Genomic DNA, 24,224 nt, shown 5'->3' with positions numbered 1-24,224 from the left:
TCATTCACACTCACATTCACACCTAAGGGCAATTAAGAGTCTTCAATTAACCTACCACACATGTTTTTGGGATGTGGGAGGAAACTAGAGTACCCAGAGAAAACCCACACAGGCACGGGAGAACATGCAAAGTCCACACAGGTGAGGCCGGATTTGAACCTGGGTCCTCAGAACTGTGAGGCAGATGTGGTAACCAGTAGTTCACCGTGCCGCTCACTCGGACAGCAGTCAATTAGTATTGGGTTACCATGCTTTTTGGGGTAATGTCATTTAAGTAAAACTGTAATGTGTGTTATGGGCACATATGTTCTCCAAAGATGTGGCACTGGATCTCCAACAGGAGGCCTAACATGTATCAGTAAAATTGAAAGTCTGCACGAACACACAGAAGCAGCAGTGTAGACAAGACAGTTTAGCTGGAACTTTTCAGGGACTGCGAGTTACAGAGTACATATTTACTGGAGGAGGTGTTGAATGGGGTCAAGGAAGTTCAGTTTCTGCCTGTGTAGCTGTGAAGTTGTGATAATGAGCATCTCAGCATCCTGCAGCTTCTTTCTTCCTCCAATGGAGATCTCAAGATTGAGCCTCCTTCTTTTTCTGTTTCTCGTTGACTTCCCTTTCTACCCTCACTTTCCTCTTAGTCTTGATCCAGTTTAGTGTGGAAATAATGCTTTTAACGGATGAACTTCTCTGTTTCTCTGCGTTTCAGAGAAAATAAGTTGAACTGAAGTCATGTAAGACATATCAATCAACAAAGTTAATAACACTTGAGAATCATCCATTATTAGTCTCGCAGAAAGAAAATTCAAACGCATCAACTACCACAGAAAAAAGTATGAATAGTGGCATTACGCACTGTAGCGCCTCCCTTGGATGGCAAAACGGGTGGTAATGCAATAATTGTGAGGCTATATTCCTTCTACACCTCTATCTTATTTTCTCCCAAGTGCTTGACTCATTGCCCAAGCTACTTCAGCGTTTGGGCCAACTAATAATTATTATTTTCAATTACCCCTAACTGTTGTGTATTACCCGTCTTTTCTTGAGCGTTGAAAAGATGCAATTTTATAGTGTACCTAAAACATTTTCTGTTGGGGGTGATAAAAGAAAGCACCAAGAAGAAATTTCACAGCTTTAAGAAGTAATAACATTTTATTAAGGTTAGGGTTCGCCATTATAATTGTTTGAGCTCTCTTCTTACAGTTGTTTTTCTCAAGCAACAGCTGCCATGGTGTTACATCCTGCAGCAACTATGCACTTACTGCGGCTATTGCTTGGATACCTTTTTGCCTCCGTTGAGATATTACACAAGTACTTGGCCTTCGTTTGCACTGTTGATGAAAATGTTTTCGTATATGGGGTATTTCAGACAGATCTCTGTTGGAAGATGTGTAATGTGAATTTGCAGCCAGAATGAACAGACACAGCAATTATCATTCTTGTTTATATGTGAACACTATTTAAAGGCATCCGTGCTAATTTATAACTGCATATGTTCATGGTCTCATTATTCTAACAGATCTATTTTGAATAAGATTTTCCCATAATGCATCACTTTCCCACTGTGAAATTATTAGTCAGTGTGTGCATAATGACTCTTTTTACTGTTACAAACTAGCAATTTGGATTCCCTTTCATAGCAGCAGATGGAATGGAACCAGTGCTGTCAACTACACAGAAGACAAGTCCTTTACTAAACAACTCATTTAGGGTTCATTAATAATGCCTCTGATGTGGCAGATGCTCAATAATTGGTTAGATGATAAAAGCAAACCAAGTTTACCGTAAATTATTCTGACATCCGATCCAGTAACATAAAGTAAGATTGTTTGAATTATTGGCTCGAGCTGTTCATAAAAAAAAAAAAAAACATGAATCAAAGGATGGTCCATGTGGATAGGAAAAAATATGTTCTCAATGGCCTCAAACTGAGGTAATTTGTGACAGAGGGAAACAATAAATGGAATTACCTGTGCTTTTGTAGCATTCTGTTTGAATCTCATGGCCACACTGCCTCTTTCTTTTTTGTACTCCCCGCTGTGTGCTTGCTGGGGGAATTCATCTCACATAAAGATCAAGATGATGGCAGGCAGCAATGGCAGAAATGAGAACACAGAGACCCATAGAGGCCATGGGGAGCATAGTGGAAATCATTCATCATTTGTCATTAGATTTCTTTTAAAAGAAACATAAAAAACACAATGACTGAATTTGCTTATCAGAGAGCTGTGTGAGGCATCGATTATGATGACATTTCACATGAGCATCTTTTGGAGGTTTATTGTCTTTTCTTGTTTTTCATACATTCTGTTATTTGGATTATGTGAAACTAAGCAATACTTTATAAATAGAGCAACTTTTTAAAATTACATTTGTATTGAGTTTTCTTTGAATACTGAATTAAAAAATAATGACACTAGTGATTGCTGGTTTTAATCAATGCTTAATATATAACAATACAAACAATATTTACTGCTAAAATACATCAAACCGGCGGCACGGTGGGCGACTGGTTAGAGCGTCAGCCTCACAGTTCTGAGGACCTGGGTTCAATCCCCGCCCCCGCCTGTGTGGAGTTTACATGTTCTCCCCGTGCCTGCGTGGGTTTTCTCCGGGCACTCCGGTTTCCTCCCACATCCCAAAAACATGCATTAATTGGAGACTCTAAATTGCCCGTAGGCGTGACTGTGAGTGCGAATGGTTGTTTGTTTGTATGTGCCCTGCGATTGGCTGGCAACCAGTTCAGGGTGTACCCCGCCTCCTGCCCGATGACAGCTGGGATAGGCTCCAGCATGCCCGCGACCCTAGTGAGGAGAAGCAGCTCAGAAAATGGATGGATGGATGGAATACATCAAACCAAGCAAAACACATTATCTCTCTAAAATGACTCAACAATGTTCTTTTCAAGCTTTATTTACTTAAAGGTTTGAGAGCATTAGCATACAATAGGCTACCAGACCAGCAAAGCCTAAAGATTAAAATGATGGAATTTATTGACCTAATAATTGTTTTTCACTTGTAATAAGTCAGGGTTTTTTTTTAAGGGAAAAAATATTAAATGGAAAAAGTAAATGACAGCAAAGCAGCTTTTTTAATTGTTGTGAGGAAACATTTTGTAGGGCATATCAAAGATGGACTAATTTCAGAAAATAATTACAAAGTGCATGCAGTTTAATATAGCCAAAGTACCACTGAAAATGGATGAATTTTCTTGCTGTAAGATTAGCTGAAATGATAACAATAGCTCATGCAAAGAATGTTCAGTACTCAAGTGCTTTTAGAGCACCCGGGATTTAATTTACATGACCTGAAGTGTTCGTCATTGCTACTCTCCCTTCTGAATGCAAGGCTTTCATTACACACTGCCCAGGATAAACAGCTACACAAACTGCTCAGAGCACTGAATGACAAGAAGAGAAATAAATGACAATTTGTCAAATGTTGAAGGCTGCTAATGATTTTGAAAAGTGTTCAGTATAACACTGAAAAATTCTGAGTTTACCATTAGATTTATTGTTTTAGCAATGCCATAATGGTTATGTATAACTAGAATTCCAGTAAGTAGAACATTGACCTCAACCAGGGCAGAACTGTTAATACAAGCGAACAGCAATTTAGTGTAATATTTGGTTATGTTTGTCCAACTGTTTTATACTTAGCAGGCTACTTTCTGGTTCAAAGAGGAAAATTAACCGATGTGAGGTGCCATTATGATTCTGAGTGGTGGACGCTTCCAATGTTTACCGTAGAGGATGAAATAGTAAAAAATACATTCCTGCATCTGCACCATTATCCAGATTCTCACCAAAATGTAATTAGATCTTTCATGTCTCGCGCACCATCCATTCCACTACTAAGTTTTGGGGAAATTGTATTTGGATTCTTTTGTTTAATTGCACAAATGTGCTAGTTGTTTTTTTTTATGTTGTAGTCAAAAAGACGTTTCTTTGTACTGTACATAATCATATATTTCGAGATTTTCCCTCACTTCCCACTGTGTCAAACTGGTTGCAGTATGAGAAAGTATTTAGATTGTAGACTTAAACACTTCCAGAATGTACATGTACAATATTTGTGCAATATGTTAAGTCAATGTTGAGGGATAAAAATGTTTATACTTCTTCCTACTCCTTTTTGAATATGTGTAACTTAATTTGATTTTTGTTTTTATTTTAATCTTATTTTGTTCAATCTTAATTTGGATGACATTTTTACATGTTCGAAATTCAAAGTGCTGCAGAGTGAGATATTTGCCAAGAGTGCAGCATATTCCAGATTAGCAAATTTGTGTCTTTTTTTGTCTGTCAACTCAAACTGTGTGACATGGTAGTGCATGTGTCTCCCTCAAAGTCAAAGAGTCTGGGTTTGAATCTCAGCTCAGACCTTTCTGTAAATAGTTTGCATGTTCAAGTCGTGCTTGTGCATGTTTTCTCTGAGTACCCCAATCTCTCCAACAATTCAAAAACATGCATGATAGGATCATTGAAGAATCCAAATACATTTGAATGCGAGTGTTAATGGTTGTTTTATATTTTGTGCCTTGTGAGTAACTCGGACTATTCCAGGAGATAGCCTGCCTCTCGCCCCAAAGCCGGCAATCGTGCACAATTATGTGTAATGGCTGCCAAACGTACCAATACATTTGTCAATATTGTGTACTTATTAAGTAAACAACTGTCATCCGTCCTTTTATCGACCACACTTCATATAAATGCAAGCCATGGATTCAACTACTGTGCATATTTAATAAATGCCATCGCAATTGGAAATGAAGACATCTGCTAGAGGAAAAGTCTTCAATTACTTAATTTACTTACATTTATATTTACATATAAATGATTGAAAGTTGATTAAATTGTATTAATTGGAAGGGAGAATGAAGCATGTAAGATTGTATATCTGCGTAAATACATTTGATTTGTGCCAAGGGAGAGGTTACAAAGAAAATTACATTATTAGCTCAATAAAGTCTGTATAGACTCCAGGCAGGCAATAAATATGATAAGCATAACAGAATTTCTGGAAATGGCCATGACAATGTGGGATGTGGGCAAAGAAGACACAATTTTCAGTCAACATCTGACAATCAACTTGCAAGTCAGATAACTACAAGGTATTTTTGACAGTTTTCTAGACACAAAACATGTTTATCATGTCTGCCAGTTTAAATCATGTAAACATTTCATTGTTTTCATTTTCGGTACCAGGAATCACAGACTGATATTGTAATGCAATGATAGTACCAACCAATGCTGTGTTGTCGAATGATGGATAATCCCAATAAAACAAATGCACATTACCAGATTAATTACTGAACAACTAATAATACCTAAATACCATTATACTAAAATGCATGCAACACATGACATTTAAAATGACATTACTTCCCTGTGACCCTGAACAGGATAAACAGTATAAAAATGAAATGTCACAATGTAGTCTACAACCACATAGTCTTATACTACTGAATGTGCTTAAAAAGGCAAGTCTCATTTGACCACATTCACACATAATGTACAAGGAAAAAGTATGCCAAATACTGTAAAAGAGTGATGGCTTTTACTACCTTGTGATGCCAACAATATTATAGTACAATCTTTTAGTACTGTGCTTGTATTTTAGGATGTTAACATTAAAGAGGAAGATGTACCACATTCCATAGGTATTGATATTGCAGTTGACTGCGCTGTACACAGTGCATGCTATATTGATTGAAACTTCCCTTTTGCAGATTTATGCAGGTTGTTCTTCCACTTGGATGCCTTGTTCATCTCGAAATGTGAACCAGAGACAGCTCACACAATATATGCCTTAATGAATCCTTATCCAAGTCAAACACAAATAACAACTTCCACCCACACCAAAAAACATGCATGCTAGGTTAATTTAAGACACCAAATTAACCATATGTGTGAATGTGAATCATTGTTTTGAACATTATATGCCTGTGCACTTTACTAGCACTCGCACGACCCTAGGACAAGCAGTATATACAGTGGGTACGGAAAGTATTCAGATCCCCTTACATTTTTCACTCTTTTTTATATTCCAGCCATTTACTAAAATCATTTAAGTTCATTTTTTTCCCTCATTAATGTACACAAAGCACCCCATATTGACAGAAAAAAAAACTGAATTGTTGAAAAACTGAAATATCACACAGCCATAAGTATTCAGACCCTTTGCTCAGTATTTGCAGATGCAGATGACACACAGTTATATCTAGCATTGTCTCCAGATGACTACAGTTCAATTGAGGTGTTGTGTCACTGTCTGAAACAGAAATAACTGGATGAGCCAAAATGTTGTTCAATTATACCAAAAAACTGAGATAATTGTTTTTGGCAATAAAGAAAAGAGGATTGCTGTTAGACGGCACGGTGGACGGCTGGTTAGTGCGTCTGCCTCACAGTTCTGAGGAGCGGGGTTCAATCAACAGAATTCTAGCGGGTGAGAATATGCCTGAGGAATGAAGGAAAAGTGTGCTGGTGCCCATTTTTAAGAACAATGGTGATGTGCAGAGCTGTGGGAACTATAGAGGAATAAAGTTGATGAGCCATACAATGAAGTTATGGGAAAGAGTAGTGGAGGCTAGACTCAGGACAGAAGTGAGTATTTATGAGCAACGGTATGGTTTCCTGCCTAGAAAGAGGACCACAGATGCATTATTTGCCTTGAGGGCGTTGATGGAGAAGTACAGAGAAGGTCAGAAGGGGCTACATTGTGTCTTTGTAGATCTAGAGAAAGCCTCTTACAGATTACCCAGAGAGGAACTGTGGTACTGGATGCGGAAGTCTGGAGTGGCAGAGAAGTATGTTAAAATAATACAGGGCATGTATAAGGGCCGCAGAACAGTGGTGAGGTGTGCTGTAGGTGTGACAGACGAATTTAAGGTGGAGGTGGGACTGCATCAGGGATCAGCCCTGAGCCCCTTCCTGTTTGCAGTGGTGATGGATAGGCTGACAGATGAGGTTAGACTGGAATCCCCGTGGACCATGATGTTTGCAGATGACATTGTGATCTGCAGTGAAAATAGGGAGCAGGTGGAGGAATAGTTAGAAAGATGGAGGCATGAACTGGACAGGAGAGGAATGAAGATAAGCCAAAGTAAAACAGAATATATATGCATAAATGAGAGGGGTGGAGAGGGAAGAGTGAGGCTACGAGGAGAACAGATAGCAAGGGTGGAGGACTTTAAATACTTGGGGTCAACAGTCCAGAGCAATGGTGAGTGTGGTACGGCAGTGAAGAAACGGGTCCAAGCAGGTTGGAACGGGTGGAGGCAGGTGACAGGTGTGTTATGTGACAGAAGAGTCTCTGCTAGGATGAAGGGCAAAATTTATAAGACAGTGGTGAGGCCAGCCATGATGTACGGATTAGAAACAGTGGCACTGAAGAGACAACAGGAAGCAGAACTGGAGGTGGCGGAAATGAAGATGTTGAGGTTCAGTCTCGGAGTGACCAGGTTGTATAAAATTAGAAATTAGCTCATCAGAGGGACGGCCAAGGTTCGATGTTTTGGAGACAAAGTTAGAGAGAGCAGACTTCGATAGTTTGGACGCGTCCAGAGGAGAAATAGTGAGTATATTGGTAGAAGGGTGATGAGGATGGAGATGCCAGGCAAGAGAGCTAGAGGAAGACCAAAGAGAAGGTTGATGGATGTTGTGAGGGAAGACTTCAGGGCAGTTGGTGTTAGAGAGGAGGATGCAGGAGATAGGCTGACATGGAAAAGGATGACAAGCTGTGGTGACCCCTAACGGGACAAGGCGAAAGGAAGAAGACAAAAAATAACAAAAAAGACAAGATTAAAATAAAAATAAAGTTAAAAATAAAAAAACATATTAACTCCTATGGTCCTACCACTAGCTCTACTTCCTTGTGATCCTGTATTGCAAGGTATCTGGGGGTTATAAACAGTGCAGTGATGTATTACGCTGCATAGTCCTCATTAATTCTTTTCTTTTCATTTCACCTTGAAACAGCATTTTTCGGATTCAGAAATCAAATTTAGTTTCTAGTTCCATAAGGAACCTTGGCCAAGGTGGGATTTGTTCCCGCACGACGCTGTTTTCAACAACCCCCTTTCACTTCCTGTTATCGTCCAAAACATAACCCAGGCACGGAAGCTCATTTATTGTCACAGCTTTCGACCAACAAGCTTGAATGAAGTGCATGCAGTGATCTATAATTATGATTCCATACACTGTCAACATCAAACTCGCAGCTCGGACGTTGACTGGCACTCTCAATTTGCAGAATAAAACCGCAGTGGATTGGTGAGTATTGCAGCTGTTTCGTCGGCATGCACATCGGCAAATTGATTGGAAGCGACTGTGTTTACATTTTCCTCCACATCACGTTGCTTTTCGGAATGCGTAAATGTTTTCTTCATTGGTTCCCTTCGACTGGTGAGTGCACTAGTGCATGTGTCATTAGTTGTTGGGATATGTGTATTTTGTCAAGGATGTTGGATAAAATGTGGGAGGCATCTCGTGTCAGGTGATAAGCATTTTGCTGGGCCTGTTGGATTTATGAAGCCTTGTCCTTGTTTAGAAATGTAACGAGACGTGAGTGTAGGAAACGACATTTTTGCCCGTCCCGTAATAATTTGTTTGTCATAAAATATGTGCATATTGACATAATGTCAGTGATTCAACTGATCTAAATGCATATATATACACGTGGTACCTGACCTATATGCATATGTGGTACTAATACTATATAAATGAAAACTCACAGGTTGTTTCTGTAATGGAAGCAAACGTGAAAACAAAACCCCTTTACAATTCAATAGAAAATTATACAGACATTATATAATTAACAGGTTATTTGAGTGCACACTCCCTTAGTTGATGTGGCGGCTGTGATAAGTAGACTACTGTTCTCAGTACCACAGGTGAAACGGTATGAACATTTCATATCATGATTATAGTGACCAGAATGATCCCGGTTGTCAGCATTATTACAATATTGCTTTAAAAAAGTAAACTAAAAGATAACATGCACCTAAAGCATTTTCTTTAGGATAAAACAAGTACAAAATCAGCAACCCTATGCACTTTTTACATGTTAAAAATTGTAAACCGGCTGTACGGACTAGCGAATGATACGCAAATAGGCATGCAGTAGAGCAAAACTAGTGTGTTGATCAATGTTCAGGCTGTCCTAGTCAAATTGTTTTGCACCCAAATTTGGGTCAGAGCAAATTTATTCTGAGTATATGCCGATACCGAGTCCTGATCTTAAAGAACAAAAAAAGAGTGCATCCAAGTTTTCTCAATTGTCTTTATTTTATAATTTTTTTGATAGAAGTATCCCAACATGATAGATGTTTATTTTATGCCTAGCGCAGCAGTGGTGCGGCACTGGTTGGCACATCGGCCTCGTAGTTCTGAGGACCGGTGTTCGAGTCCCGGCCCTGTCTGTGTGGAGTTTGCATGTTCTCCCCGTGCCTGCGTGGGTTTTCTTCGGGCACTCCGGTTTCCTCCCACGTCCCAAAAACATGCATGGTAGGTTAATTGAAGACTCTAAATTGCCTATTGGTATAAATGTGAGTGCGAATGGTTGTTTGTTTATATGTGCCCTGCGATAGGCTGGCGACCAGTTCAGGGTGTGCCCGCCTCCAGTCCAAAGATGGCTAGGATAGGATCCAGCACGCCCGCAGACCCAGATGTACAGAAAATGGATGGATGGATGGATGGATGCAGCAGTGGTTTAAACCAAGTACTGTAATCAAATAAAATCGTTTTATTAGTGATGCACCAAAATGAAAATTCTTTACCGAAACCGAAAAGCGACAATGAGAAACCTAAGGCCAAAAAGCGAAAGCTGAAACACTGAAAGAAATTACTGTGCTAATTATTAGTAAAATTGCACGTATGGCAATGACTGCAGAGCTGCCAACCTATAGAAATTCACTTCCGGAACTATTATTATTATTACAGTTATTGCAGTATTTTGTAATAGGATAAGAATTAATCTGCAAACTGTTCAAATGCAGAACATAATCTTTACTCTGTAATCATGAATATATTGTGGCTTCAATATTTATTTTAATGTATTTATTGCATCGACCTTGTCATGGCAGAGGAGTTGCAGCCAAATGTCTTCTCATGCATGCTATTTTAGTATTTCCTGTATCCAGTGTTGCTGCTGAAATTATGAAAATTTCCTCATTGTGGGACCAATAAAGGTTATATTATAAATATTTATTATATTAATGTACTTTTAACCTTTATATGCCCATTTTCTGAATGTCATGAAGTGGACTCGCTGTGACGTACATTTCCGCCTTTAGGTTCGGGTCCCTGTGTGGCTCTCTACCCTTATCGTGTATTACAGGATTTTCTCTCGAGACTCTTAACTTGCCTGCTATTTTTTCATTAATGTACACACAGCACCCCATATTGACAGAAAGAAAACGTAATTGTTGAAATTTTTGCTGATTTATTAAAAAAGAAAAACTGAAATATCACACCGCGATAAGTATTCAGACCCTTTGCTGTGACACTCATATATTTAACTCGGGTGCTGTCCATTTCTACTGATCTTCCTTAAAATGGTTCTACACCTTCATCGGAGTCCAGCTGTTTGATTATACTGATTGTACTTGATTAGGAAAGCCACACACCTGTCTATATAAGACCTTACAGCTCACGGTGCATGTCAGAGCTAATGAGAATCATGATGTCAAAGGAACTTGCTGAAGAGCTCAGAGACAGAATTGTGGCAAGGCACAGATCTGGCCAAGGTTACAAAAAAATGTCTGCTGCTTTGTCTACTTTTGTGGCTCATCTCTGTACTTCTTTGCAAAATCTGTTTATTATTCGAAACACACAACCTCATCTGTGAAGCATGGTCGAGGTAATGTCAAGAGGCTGCACTAAAGGCCTGAAAAATAATTTCAAATGAAGAATGCAACAGTCTGGTGAAGTCAATGGGTCACAGGCTTGATGCAGTTATTGCAAATAAGGTTTATGCCAAAAAATATTAAATGTTATTCACTTTAAGTTAATTGAATTATGTTTGTTCCAATACTTTTGCTCACTTGAAAAGTTGTGTGGCTTCAAACAAAAGGTGCTCTGTCCTGAGTTGTTTAACACATCTAGATGTGAATACCATTGAATAAAAGCTGGAATTCTGAACTTTTGTCTCATACTCATCTTTTGATCTGAAACCCAAATGTCTTCAGTATACAACAAAAACAAAGGAATTGACGTTGCCGTTCCAATACTTTTGGACGGGACTGTATATGGTCAATGATACCTTAGATTTTGTTATGCCCAGTCCCCACACTTCTTTTCTATAGCGTTATTCTCTATATCTCAGCTTTTTGCTCTACATGTTATTCCTTACAAACATCCTCTCCATCCTCCTATTTTCTGTTTTGTAGGGGCTGGCAGGGGCTGATAGCTCAGGGATGTCACTCTAGTATTCTCATTATCGATCCAAAGACATCACAGACCATCCAAGTGCTGGAAAGACACAAAGCCAATGTGGTCAAGGTAAGCACTTCCTCAATTACCTGGCTGCAAACATGTTCATGTGTCTATTGTATTTAAAGGAAGCATGACATTGTATAATAGGTTAATTTACATTGAGGTTGAATTTTTAATTAAGACATTGTGTTTCTCTGTATTCATGTCTGCTTGCATTCAAAGAAAATAGAAAATACCTTCGTAAATACAGTAGAGTTGTGTGATGTAGATCATAGTGTGATATAAAAAAATTCTGTTCTCTATCATTTATACGTTATTTTGATATGTGGGGTATTGTGTTAGGCGGCACGGTGGACGACTGGTTAGAGCGTCAGCCTCACAGTTCTGAGGACCCGGGCTCAATCCCCGGCCCCGACTGTGTGGAGTTTGCATGTTCTCCCCGTGCCTGCGTGGGTTTTCTCCGGGCACTCCGGTTTCCTCCCACATCCCAAAAACATGCATTAATTGGAGACTCTAAATTGCCCGTAGGCATGACTGTGAGTGCGAATGGTTGTCTGTTTGTATGTGCCCTGCGATTGGCTGGCAACCAGTTCAGGGTGTACCCCGCCTCCTGCCCGATGACAGCTGGGATAGGCTCCAGCACGCCCGCGACCCTAGTGAGGATAAGCGGCTCAGAAAATGGATGGATGCATGGGTATTGTGTTAGCACTGTTGCTACATTAACGTAGCGTATGAGATGGTAACGCCACTAAAGTTGCCTTTCTATTGCGTCATCCTTGTGCATCGCTCTTCAGGCATGGCCAATCAACCCTTGCTTAATCCAGCTCTATTCGTGTAACATTTGGATTGAGCGTAAATCTGTTAGTCATGCCTGGAGAGCGGGGTTAGTGTCACTATTATTACTTTTATCTATATAATAATAATATCCATCCATTTTCTGAGCCGCTTCTCCTCACTCGGGTCGCGGGCGTGCTGGAGCCTATCCCAGCTGTCATCGGGCAGGAGGCGGGGTACACCCTGAACTGGTTGCCAGCCATTCGCAGGGCACATAGAAACAAACAACCATTCGCACTCACAGTCATGCCTACGGGCAATTTAGAGTCTCCAATTAATGCATGTTTTTGGGATGTGGGAGGAAACCGGAGTGCCCGGAGAAAACCCACGCAGGCATGGGGAGAACATGCAAACTCCACACAGGTGGGGACGGGGATTGAACCCCGCACCTCAGAACTGCGAGGCTGATGTTCTAACCAGTCGTCCACCGTGCCGCCTAATAATAATATAATACATTATATTAATACTAGTATTATTACTATTATTATATACTGTCACTATTACGCTGATCACTAGTAAGATGAGTTCAATAAACAGAGTCTTTGCGGTGTACATGTGTAATAGATACTAGCTCGTACTGTGCAAGATTACGTTGGTAAAACCTCACTCTTCAAGAGCCTTTAGAGTAGCGCTGGCCGGTGGGTTAGCAGCTGGACTTTCAATCTGGGGGACAGTGATAGCGTAGGTTCTGGCCTGTGGCAGGACCGCACCGAATGACCACCGTCACGCATTGACTCCAAATTAGAATGAGTTCCTGAAATTGCCATTACTTCATTGTAATTCGAAGGAAAAATACTTTATCAGGATATCATTATTGGGATATAAAATTACCTATAATGAGGTATAACATTTTGTTCACATTGTACTAGAGTACTGTAAATGATGGTTATTTGTAAAAACAGCCAAAAAGGGGTTCATCAGATGATTCCACTCACTGGTGCTTTTTGGCCTTGTATATTTGTCAGGTAAGATATATACACAGCTGCCGGTAGAGAACCTTCTAAAAGTAAAGTATCATTTAACCATTGTTAGTATTGTTTGACCTTGAGCTAAGTAGTTGTCGGACACTATTCATTCTGTGGAAGGATGCCTCTCTGCAATGACTGAGTGTGTGTGCGTGTGTCTTTTGAAGAAGACTAATAATAGGCCGTAAATTCAACAGTGATTATCAGACGGTAGGCTCTGCCTGAGGCTTCCATTCTTTTCTCCAAGACGCACTCAATCTTGGACACCTTGCAGCAATTGGCCATCTCTCACCACACAGTCACCACAACAGGCATTTTGGGGGATAATAAAATAGTGGGTAGTAAAAGAAATAACCACCATCGAGAAGGAAATAACATGGACAAACGTGATTATATAATACTGTGCTTTGAGCAATTTGTCTTTTAGATTCAACATGTTCTTTTTCAGAGGAACTCACTCTATATGCAGACCATTCAGGCCCAGACGCCTTTCTAATTCAGGCAAATGCGTATTATTATTGTTTCGACAAAACCTGGTATTTAAAAAGTGCATTGTCATTTACGGTTGTCTTTTTTTTCCACTTGCACAGCTTTCTGGCAGATTTACTGATCATTGCAGGAGCAAATGTATGCACAAAATAAATGAACAGACCCCTTGTTAACCTGTGATTCAAAAATATAATATACATGCAACAACTAATGAGCTTTTATGTACGTATGTTCAACACACAACAGCACATAAACACACCACAAACATCAGCATGGAGCCGCTCCACAGTTGCGTGGATACTTAAACATTCAATGTGCACTGAAACGCTTGCAGTAATCCCTTCAGTAGGAATGTCGTCGCATCAACTTGAAGAGACGTGAGGCCCTCTAGTGATTAATTCTATCTCGGACCTCCTGACATTCTATTTTATTTAAAAGGTCAAGGTCAAATACTCACATTTAAGTGAGGTAGTTTAAGTAATCCCCTTAATAAATCATTAGCTCAAAGATGACCTGTGCTGTGAGGTGAATTCTTGAGGGTGCTTCTTTACGAATTGAGTTGGGGGGCAGTAACAGGTTTGCACAAAAAGGCTGAAATCCACTGAAGCCAAAAATACGGAACTTCGGAAAAGTGGTCGCTGGAGATATGCCAATGAATGCACAGAATACTTGAGTACCCTTGAGCAAGACACTAACAGACATTTTTTTACTGATACCCTCTCACCATTACGTGAACGTGGCCTGCTAATTAGCACGAGCCTTCTATTAGCAACAAAACCAGCAATCAAGATGCCTCACTTTTCCACTGAGGACTGTCATGGAATGCTGCAGAGGGTGTCAGGCGTGGAAACGAAAATCCACCGTCTTGAACTGTATGTTGATGTCAATGGACAGTCGGGGAATTAAACCACTCTACCGATGTCTCAAAATGGTGAGCAGAAGTGTGCTAACAGACAGCCACTTAGCTCAACAAAGAGGACGGATGTGGACTGTGGAAACGGTCATGGATTATCCAGCAGTTCTCCCTGGAATTTACTGGGAGCAAAGCCCAAAGATATGGGCCACCATCTAAAAGGGAGGACACAACACCAGCAGATTACCAAGGAATCTGGCTGGCCTGCGTTGCGTGCTGCTTCAACCCCGAGTGAGTGGCCGTGGACGGTCGCTACAGCGAAGGGCAAGAAAAAAGGACTCAGACTTACAAATGGCTTTGAGCCACTTTTACAAGACCCTGCCCAAGAATGCTCATCCCCCACCACCACTGAAAGCTATGAAACTAAATCATACAAGAAAAAAATGGCACCCCAAACGTTAATAATTGGTGATGGAGCTGTCAAGGATGTAAAACGTTTTTGCAGTGAGAAGAACACCAAAGTACTGTGTTTTACCAATGACATGGTGTCTGAAATCTCACAAAAATCCTGGAGATCACTAATCGGCACCCAACTGTGAAATCTGTCATTATACACACAGGGGCCCTGGATGTTGTCAAGCAGCAATCAGAGGTGCTGAAGCGAGATTTCATTGATCTCCGGACAAAAGTGCAATGTTTGGTTGCTGAGGGTTTCATAAGTAGACCTCTCCCAATGGTGCGAATTGGAGATTAACGTTTTGAGTAGGCTCAGTCAGTTAAGTAACTAGCTCAAAAAAGTGTGTACTGCACTATCCGTGAATTTCATTGACAATTTCTGCTTTTTTGGGGAGCGCAGACATCTTTACAAGGCAGACAGTTTCTGTCTAAATAGACAAGGGGTTAAGTTGTTGGCTGCCAACATTTTTTACTGTGTACGTCATTCAGCGGCCCGCAAGGAAAACACTGGCTTTGTTGACATGGCTGAAGGACAAAAAGTCCAGTTGTTCCCAAACAATCGGAGGAACAAGAGATAAGGCGACACGAGGCGCAGATGGATTTATCAGCATCACTCAACCAATCGGAGGAACAACATGAGATGAGGCAGCACTTTCAATCTCCACACTCCTACCTGCCGAATAGGGAAAAATGCGGTGGTTATTTTTAAGTCATTATTTCAGTGTAAAGAAATTATACTGCGTGATTTTAGCTCTTTTGAATATTCCTATTTTTAGTTAAAGGTGACCCAAAGGTTATTGTTTTTATAATATATAGACTGCCAAGCTACAACAGAACATTTATGGAGGATTTTTCAGAACTGCTGTCAGTTATTTGTACTGTTTTGTCAGAATGATAAACTTTAACATTCATTTTGACAATAACATGGGGAAAAAAAATAAAAAAAACTCGACACATTTGACCTCTCTCAACATATTAAGAGTCCAATCCACACTCAAGGTCACATCTTAGACCTGGTCATCTCTAAGGATGTTGCAATTCTATCAATTGACATTAAGGATATGGCTATCTCTGACCATTTTTGTGTATTCTTTGAATTACAGATTCTTCCAAAAGTTCAGACAACCTCTGTCTATTAAGAAAAGGTACATAAATGAAAGTACCACCACTAAGTTTATGGAGACCATAGCTGTGCCACAAACTGTGAATGCTGAGACAGGTGATGAACGTTTGGATAATTTCACCTGGAAAATCTCAAATGTCATTAACGCTGTCAATTCTATTAAAACGAAGACAATCTTGAGGCGACCTAGAACACCGTGGAGGAGCACTATGATGGTGAAGACCTCTAAATCAAAGTGTAGGAAAGCAGAACGTAAGTGGAGATAAACTAAACTCCAAATGGACTATGAACTCTACAGACAAAGTATTTGTACTTTTAACCAAGAGTTAGTCAGGGATAGACGGCTACACCTTTCTGAAATCATCAGTAAGAACTTCAACAATACTCGCACTCTGTTTGCTGTGGTTGACAAGCTCACAACCTCCCCGAAACAGATAGCACCACAAAGCCTAACAGCAGATACATGCAATGAATTTTCTTGTTATTTTAGTGAAAAAATACAATCCATCAGGTTAAATATTAGCACAAATCAGCAAAATGATAAAATGATACTACATCTGAAGCCACCCAGGAAAAACTCTATTACCATGTCAGAATTTGATACATTTAACCAAAAAACTGGCGAAAACGGTTCAGCAGCTGGAACCATCAATGAGCTGACTTGACTCAATACCATCTGACTTTTTCAAAGTTATTGCGAAGTCTGTGCTAGCTGATTTGGAGAAAATAATCAATTGCTCACTTCAGTCGGGCGAGTTTCCTAAAGCTCTTAAAGTAGCTGCCATTAAGCCTCTGCTAAAAATAGAAAGCTGGCCAAAGCCATGTTAGCAAGCTATAGACCCATGTCAAATCTCCCTTTCATAGCCAAGATTGTTGAGAAAGTTAGTTATTTTTAATCAACTCAGCGATTTCTTGAACTTAAATTGACTTTTTGACAAATTTCAATCAGGTTTCTGAACTCATCACAGTACAGAATCTGCTCTTATCAAACTGCTAAATGATATAAGGTTGAATACTGAGTCGGGAAAGGTGTCAATTCTGGTCTTGTTGGACCTTAGTGTGGCTTTTGATACGGTAGATCATAATATACTGCTGAACAGGTTGGAAACGTGCGTAGGTTGTTTTTTAGAGAGAGAGAGAGAGAGAGAGAGAGATGGTGCTAGAGGTGGCATATCAACCTTTTCTAGTATTTGGGATGTAATATTGGCTCTATGGTGCCTCAGTATATATGTGAAATATGAATTCAAATCGTCCACACGTTCCAGAGGTTTTTCTTCGAAGAGGCCTGTAATCAGGTCATTCGAATTTCTCAGGCTTATCTACGTCACGAGCGAAGATTTCCGCCTACCTCTGCGCTCCTGTCAACATATCAAACACGTGTGCTCTCACAAGCATTGAGGGTTGGGTCTGCTACATGGAGACAACCAATCAGAGGAAAGGGGGCGATCTTAGCCAAATATGGACAAAGCAGATACAAATCTGGGTCAAACAGACTTAGCTGTCAGAGGGGCCTTTTCTGGACACTCGTATGACAAAACCAAGGTGTTTTCTGAAATAAAATTGACACTTTTGTACTAAGTCCATGTTAGGGAGTCACTCTATGGAGATCTCAATCGCCAAAATATGAGACATTTAAAGGTACAGGCATGCAAATGAAACTTGAGTGTGTGTTTTGCATGTGTGAGACTTTTGACTTGATTGCACTTCATAAAACCAGTTAATATATTTACATTCTCTTCTATTATATTTTTATGACTATATTTCACAATATACTGCCACTTGTCTTTTTTTAAAAAAGGTTTAAGAAAGATTGTGGTGTCTGTTGGGGGACTGGAACGGTTGAATTGCATTTTCATTCATTTTAATGGGGAAATATGTTTTGAGATACGACTGTTTGAGATAAGAGCATGGTCACAGAATGAAATAAACTCGTTTCTCAGGGCATTGCTGTACTTGGCTTTTTTTTTTTATTTGTTCAAATTTGGCAGGCTTGTCAACAACACTCTTCTCCGTGGTGTGTCAGATTTACAAGACATTTTCATTCATTTCTTGCTTTACAGGGTCTTTAAAGAAACATTAATTTCAATAACCAATTAGTTTCTCTTGTCGAAATCTGTCCTGCAAATAACAAAACATAATGTGTGTCTGCACCTGCTTTTTAAATGAAATTTGAGATGGCAATGTAATTGGTTAAATTCTTGCTACTCCCAACAACGCATACTGTATGTAATAGCAGACAGTTATTTTGTGCATGACTCACAAGTAATTACACCCCATTATCACTTGCGTCTGGTACTTCAAGTAATACAAATAATCGTATTATGTCATGTCTTCCTCCAGGTGAAGTGGTCGAGAGAAAATTACTACCATAACCTGAGTTCGCCCTACTGTTTGCGACTGGCCTCCGGAGATGCCTCTGGAAAGATAATAGTGTGGGATGTCGTTAGTGGCACTGCCCATTGTGAGATTCAAGAGCACTCCAAACCCATCCAGGGTAAGAGATCATTGCAACCTAAATTGATTCTTAATCCTGGGCCAGGACATTACCCGAGCAAGACCTGCCAAGAAAACAGTATATCCTGTCAAGTAACTCTTAAGCTGTGTGCAATTAGTAGTTTTCATTACAATGCTATTGCCATCACTCCATAAGTCGTGCGGGAAACACCTTGCATTCATCTTCTTTATTTCTGCCTATTTTTTTCTGGCTTCCTCTACTTTCTTTCAGATTTGGAGTGGCTGTGGAATCAAGATGTGTCCCGTGATCTGTTGTTGGCCGTGCATCCACCTAACTACATCGTTCTGTGGAATGGTGACACAGGAACCAAGTTGTGGAAGAAAAGCTATGCTGAAAACATCCTCTCTTTTTCTTTTGACCCATTTGACCCATCCAACATGGCATGTATGTACAAAATAATGTCTTATTGGAGCTGTATCATTCAATTTGTAATACTGGATTTTTCATGAAAACAAGTTATATATATATATATATATATATATATATATATATATTTTATTTTATTTTTTTCTTGACAGTGCTGACGAGCGAAGGAATAGTCTTCATCTCAGACTTTTCCCACTCAAAACCACCAGGAAGTGCGGGCAAAAAGGTTTACATTGCAAGCCCTCACGCAAGCCCTGCCCACACCAAGCCTGCACCCACCTCTGCCCCGGCTCCTACTGGTGCCAAGAAGGCTCTGAACAAGGTCAAAGTGCTAATCACCAATGAAAAGCCTACGTAAGAGCCACAAGCTTTCACTAAACTGCAGAACTGTATTTGAATATTAGAACAGAGTAGACCCATTGAATATACCCAGCTTATTTAACAAGCATTGACAGAACCACATTTTTAGATGGCCACTCCACTAAAATAATTGAGTCTATATGAATAGATTTTTGTAGCTGCTTGATATTTAGCCTAAATTACATTTTTCTACACTATATACTAATTATGACGTACGTATCTTTAAAACACAGTTTGTGTCAATTGTCAGTTTCAAGCCATACTTTTATTTTGAAGGGTTTTCATATGTACAGTATGTTTGGTTTTAAATCAACTAGGTTGAGTCATTGAATGTAGCACTGCCAGTTACTGCCCTAACAGAGGGTACCAAAAGCACAGTTCATATGAAGCATATGGCTTAAAATCGCAGATGCTACATGAAAGCGCTCTGGAGAATTTAAAAATGCCAACTATGCATATCAGATCTGGCACAGATTGTCACTGTGAGGTGTGTTCATCTTTTAGGGTGACGTATTTATCATATTACCAGATCGATTTGAACATTTAAAAGTTATCAAATATACATTGCCTGAAGAGTGAAGATAGATGTGCCAGAACCTTTCAAGAATACATGAAGGGTTGCGGCCGACTGATTAACACATCTGCCTCCCAGTTCTGAGGGCCCGGGTTCGAATCCGGGGTCACGTGTTTAGAGTTTGCATGTTCTCCCTGTGACTGCGTGGGTTTTCTCCGGGCACTCCATCTTCCTCCCACTTCCCAAAAACATGCATGGTAGGTTGATTGAAGACTCTAAATTGCCGGTAGGTGTGGATGTGAGTGCGAAGGGTTGTTTGTTTATATGTGCGCTGCGATTGGCTGGCAACCAGTTCAGGGTGTACCACATCTCTCGCCCAGAGTCAGCTGGGATTGGCGCTCCAGCACGCCCGCGCCGCGACCCTAGTGAGGATAAGTGGTATGGAAAATGTATGAAGGGTTGCCATTATTTAAATTAGTGAGTGGCTGACTCGTGAAACTTGTCTTTTAAGAGAAGAAAATAGTGTGGGCCATGCTTTTATTTTTTTGGCAGCCACTCTGCCGTGAAACATTGTGCCTCTTACACTGGGTTATTCATAAATGTAGCAGTCTGTCTCCACACCCAACCAATATGCGTTACACGCACATGCGCGCACACACACAAACACACACATCATTCATCATGCTTCCTTTCTATCATTGTGTCCATTTCATGTGTGTCATTTCCAAATCCAAATCCTAATGTGGAAAAATGTTACTGTGGCTTCTCTCACAATTCTCTTCCTACGTTTGAGATTTAAAGAAGAGTCTTACATCTTAAACGTGCTGACTTAATTGCTGTATTATACACATGAATGTCTCGCCAGGCAGCTGTTAATCTGGCAGTTAGCATGCTAACCTTTCCCAATGGCAGGATCAGACTCAGTTCCCAGCTCTGTCGACAATTCTCACACATGGTCAAATGTTAAACTGTATGTTAATGTTTGCAATTTTAAGACATCTTGTAGTTATAATAACATAGTTCTATCCAAGCTCTAAGCGCTCAATAAGAAGCGCAAACAATTTCCCTGACAACACAAAAAATACATTTTAGAAATTAGGCAAATATTTCAGAAAAGTGCGTCATACTGAAAACCAATATGGGCCAACATATAAGAATCACCTGTCAATATAATGCAGTGCAGTTTTACAGTTTTGACAGCTCATCCATGATAATAAGCATATTGTTAAATTAATGCTTCTCTGACAGTGCCTGATTCTAATGTAGCTCTTGTTTCAGATCTCTTTAGACTGGACATGAGTACCAAAGGAAATGTGAGCAGTGTGTGATGATGTTGGAATTGGACAGCTGAATATTTTGCCTCTTCTCTTTTTTCTTTATACTGCTTTCTGAAGATCTTTTGCTTTCACCATTGCATCTAAGACTTAGAAGTCTTTAACGGTTTCTTTTTTATGCTGACTTTGGTGGCTCAGACATTTCTGGCCCTATCACTTTCTTGGTCCAGCATCATGAGCTGCTAATCATGTAGAGTTTAGCAACTCCAAAAGGTTCTCTTTTTTTTTTTTTTTTTTCTTCATTTTTATCTTCCATGCCGTCCCCATATGATAATGATCCTATTAGTATTTATCTGGTGTTTCTATTGTATGTGATTAGATGAATAAAGCAGACTCTGGGGTAATTAGCTTTTTGCCCATATTTTTCCCCACTACTGAGTATTTACATCTGCCTTTTGATTTAGGAAATTCTGCTGTTTACATCATCAATAGAATAGCCAATTAATCCCAAAACACAAATTAAGTTAGAGAATTTTTTTTTGAAGAATCTCAAATGTTAATTTGGCATAATGACAATACCAATATAACTTGCTTAAATCATAAACTTCCTGTCGTTGCACCCAGTTTGGCCAGTCTCCCCTCAGTTACAGTATACAATGGGGATTCACTCTGCCTCCCTTAATGAACAACATACATGGCGACCAAGTTTATCAAACATTTTAGATCTGTCGTTATTAAACAAAGAATCTGATGATGTAGTCAATAACATTTCCAGTATTCACATCTGTGTGCCTTTGGTAGTCTAGTAGCTCACATAGCTGACTTTTGTGCAGCTCCTGTGGGATCAGCTCACACCATTTCAGGGTGTTGTCTGCCTTTCACCCTGAAGTCAGCTTGGATAGGCTGCAGTTCTATGTGCCCCTGAACAGAATATAGAATAGCAATATAGAATGCAGGCGTAATATAGGTATAGAATGTGGAACAATGATCCTTTGAGAAATTGCATTCCTCATGTTTCTTACTTTGTCCTTCTTTGACTTTGTGGTCCATAGCGCAGAGGCAGTGACTTTGAATGACTGCCTGCAGCTGTCTTACCTGCCATCCAAAAGAAACCACATGTTGCTGCTTTATCCCAGAGAGATCCTCATCCTGGACTTGGAGCTCAGCCAGACTGTGGGAGTTGTAGCCATTGAGCGATCCGGAGTACCCTTCATCCAGGTGATGCTCTCCAAACATAAACACCTGTAAAACTTGTATCAATAACGATTTATGCATTTAAACCTCCTATATAAATCAAGTAATTGTAAGAATAATATATTTCAATTACCAACTACTTTGATTATTCAAGGTCTACATTCCATCAATAAAGATTTATGCATTTAAACCTCCTATATAAATCAAGTAATTGTAAAAATAATATATTTCAATTACCAACTACTTTGATTATTCAAGGTCTACATTCCATCAATAAAGATTTATGCATTTAAACCTATATAAATCAAGTAATTGTAAAAATAATATATTTCAATTACCAACTACTTAATACTTATTACTTATAATTCAAGGTCTACATTCCATTAGCTCTCAGCCTTTTTTAATTAACAAGACCCTGGTATGAAAACAGCTCTGGCATGAATTTCTACGTTTTGGAACCTGTTGTTATTCCCCCTGATGGTTCAGTTTGCTAAGGTGAGTCTGTTGAGCTCTTGCTTCTACATCACTGTCTTTCCCTCAAATCAATCTCTTTTAGCATTCATACCATGTTTTTTTACCAGGGTTCATAAAACTCTTTATATACTGCAAATGAATCTTCCAAGTGGACAACACCTGTGGCACAAATGATAGTTTTTTACTTTTCTTTCTCAATCTCAGTGCTAGACTCATCACAGTGTATTGAGAAGCCAGCAGAGCATGGCTGTACAGTTGTTCACAGCAAAATAATCCTAACATCATACTTAATGTATGATGTGATGTTTTTTTTTTTCCATCCAATAGTTGGATTCAGTAGCACCAGCAACCTTTGGATACCAATTTTCTTTCAACTGGGGACCAGTTTTCTTTTTGAAAATAGATTAAAACTCTGGGTGAGATTGAATTTGTCCGTAATGGAGAAGAAAATGTCTCTAAACCAATTTTGACTACCCACCAGTAGGTGTGAAGGAACGGACAACATAGTTCACTTAAAGGATTTTGTAGGTTTCTGCCTTTTTTGTGTGTCTACTGTGTTTATTCCATATTTAAGTGATCACGGTTGACGACTGCTTAGCACATCTGCCTTACAGTTCAGTGGTCAGGGGCTTCTTTCCGGGTGCTCCGGTTTCCTCCCACGTGCCATAGTCATTGAAGACTCCAAATTGTCCTTTGGTGAGAATGTGAGTGTGAATGGTCGTTAGTCTGTGTGCCCTGCAATTGGATGGTAACCAGTCCCAGGCCGTACCTCGCCTCTCGCCGAAGTCATCTGGTACAGTATATGCTCCAGCACACCTGCTATCCTAATGAGGATAAGCGGTAGAGAAAATGGATGGATGGCATTTCTACTGATGATTTAAGCAGTTTATTTGGAACTTTAATTGGGTTGCTAACAATTTGTTGATCTATTTAAACTCTTGAAACTAAGAGCTACTGCTTGGGTACTGATTATTGCGAAGGGCTACAAGTTTACGGTAATACACACTTCTAAAATATTTTTTTTTTTCTCAAATCACCTTTAATGATATGTTGTTATTAATTCTTAATACAATGTATGAATGTGAAGATACTGGTCATGAAAATGATTTCTCACAATAATTATAAACAATTATTTAACAAGGTAGGGAACAAATAAATGTCAATATGCAACACTATTTTTATAAATCTCTGCAAGTGTTTACATTTTCAAATGATCACTTCGACAACATTTCTAGGAAATCACAATGTCTCATCACAGGTAAAGGAGTTTTTAGAATGGGCTATCGTGCAACTCATGAGGTCCTTGAGGGTTAACTGGTGCCCACAGGCACCATGTGGGTGACCCTTGATTTAAAGGCATTAGGGGGGA

General features: G+C 39.6%; 1 protein-coding gene across 1 annotated transcript in view; it reads left to right on the top strand.

The window, feature by feature from the left end:
- The first annotated feature begins 8,102 nt into the window (after positions 1-8,102).
- wdr11 (WD repeat domain 11) overlaps positions 8,103-24,224 on the top strand; it is a 61,565-nt gene continuing 45,443 nt past the window's right edge. The window contains exons 1-6 of the mRNA XM_061690149.1: positions 8,103-8,276; positions 11,393-11,504; positions 18,499-18,652; positions 18,884-19,057; positions 19,192-19,393; positions 22,240-22,405. Of these exons, the coding sequence (XP_061546133.1) occupies positions 8,191-8,276; positions 11,393-11,504; positions 18,499-18,652; positions 18,884-19,057; positions 19,192-19,393; positions 22,240-22,405 (894 nt within the window). The 5' untranslated portion in view covers positions 8,103-8,190. The remainder of the gene's footprint in view (positions 8,277-11,392; positions 11,505-18,498; positions 18,653-18,883; positions 19,058-19,191; positions 19,394-22,239; positions 22,406-24,224) is intronic.

This window comes from Phycodurus eques, chromosome 11 (assembly GCF_024500275.1).
Source record: "Phycodurus eques isolate BA_2022a chromosome 11, UOR_Pequ_1.1, whole genome shotgun sequence".
NCBI classification, from domain to species: domain Eukaryota; kingdom Metazoa; phylum Chordata; class Actinopteri; order Syngnathiformes; family Syngnathidae; genus Phycodurus; species Phycodurus eques.
Note: the sequence above shows the minus strand (reverse complement) of the source record. Positions and strands in the feature narration are given on the sequence as shown.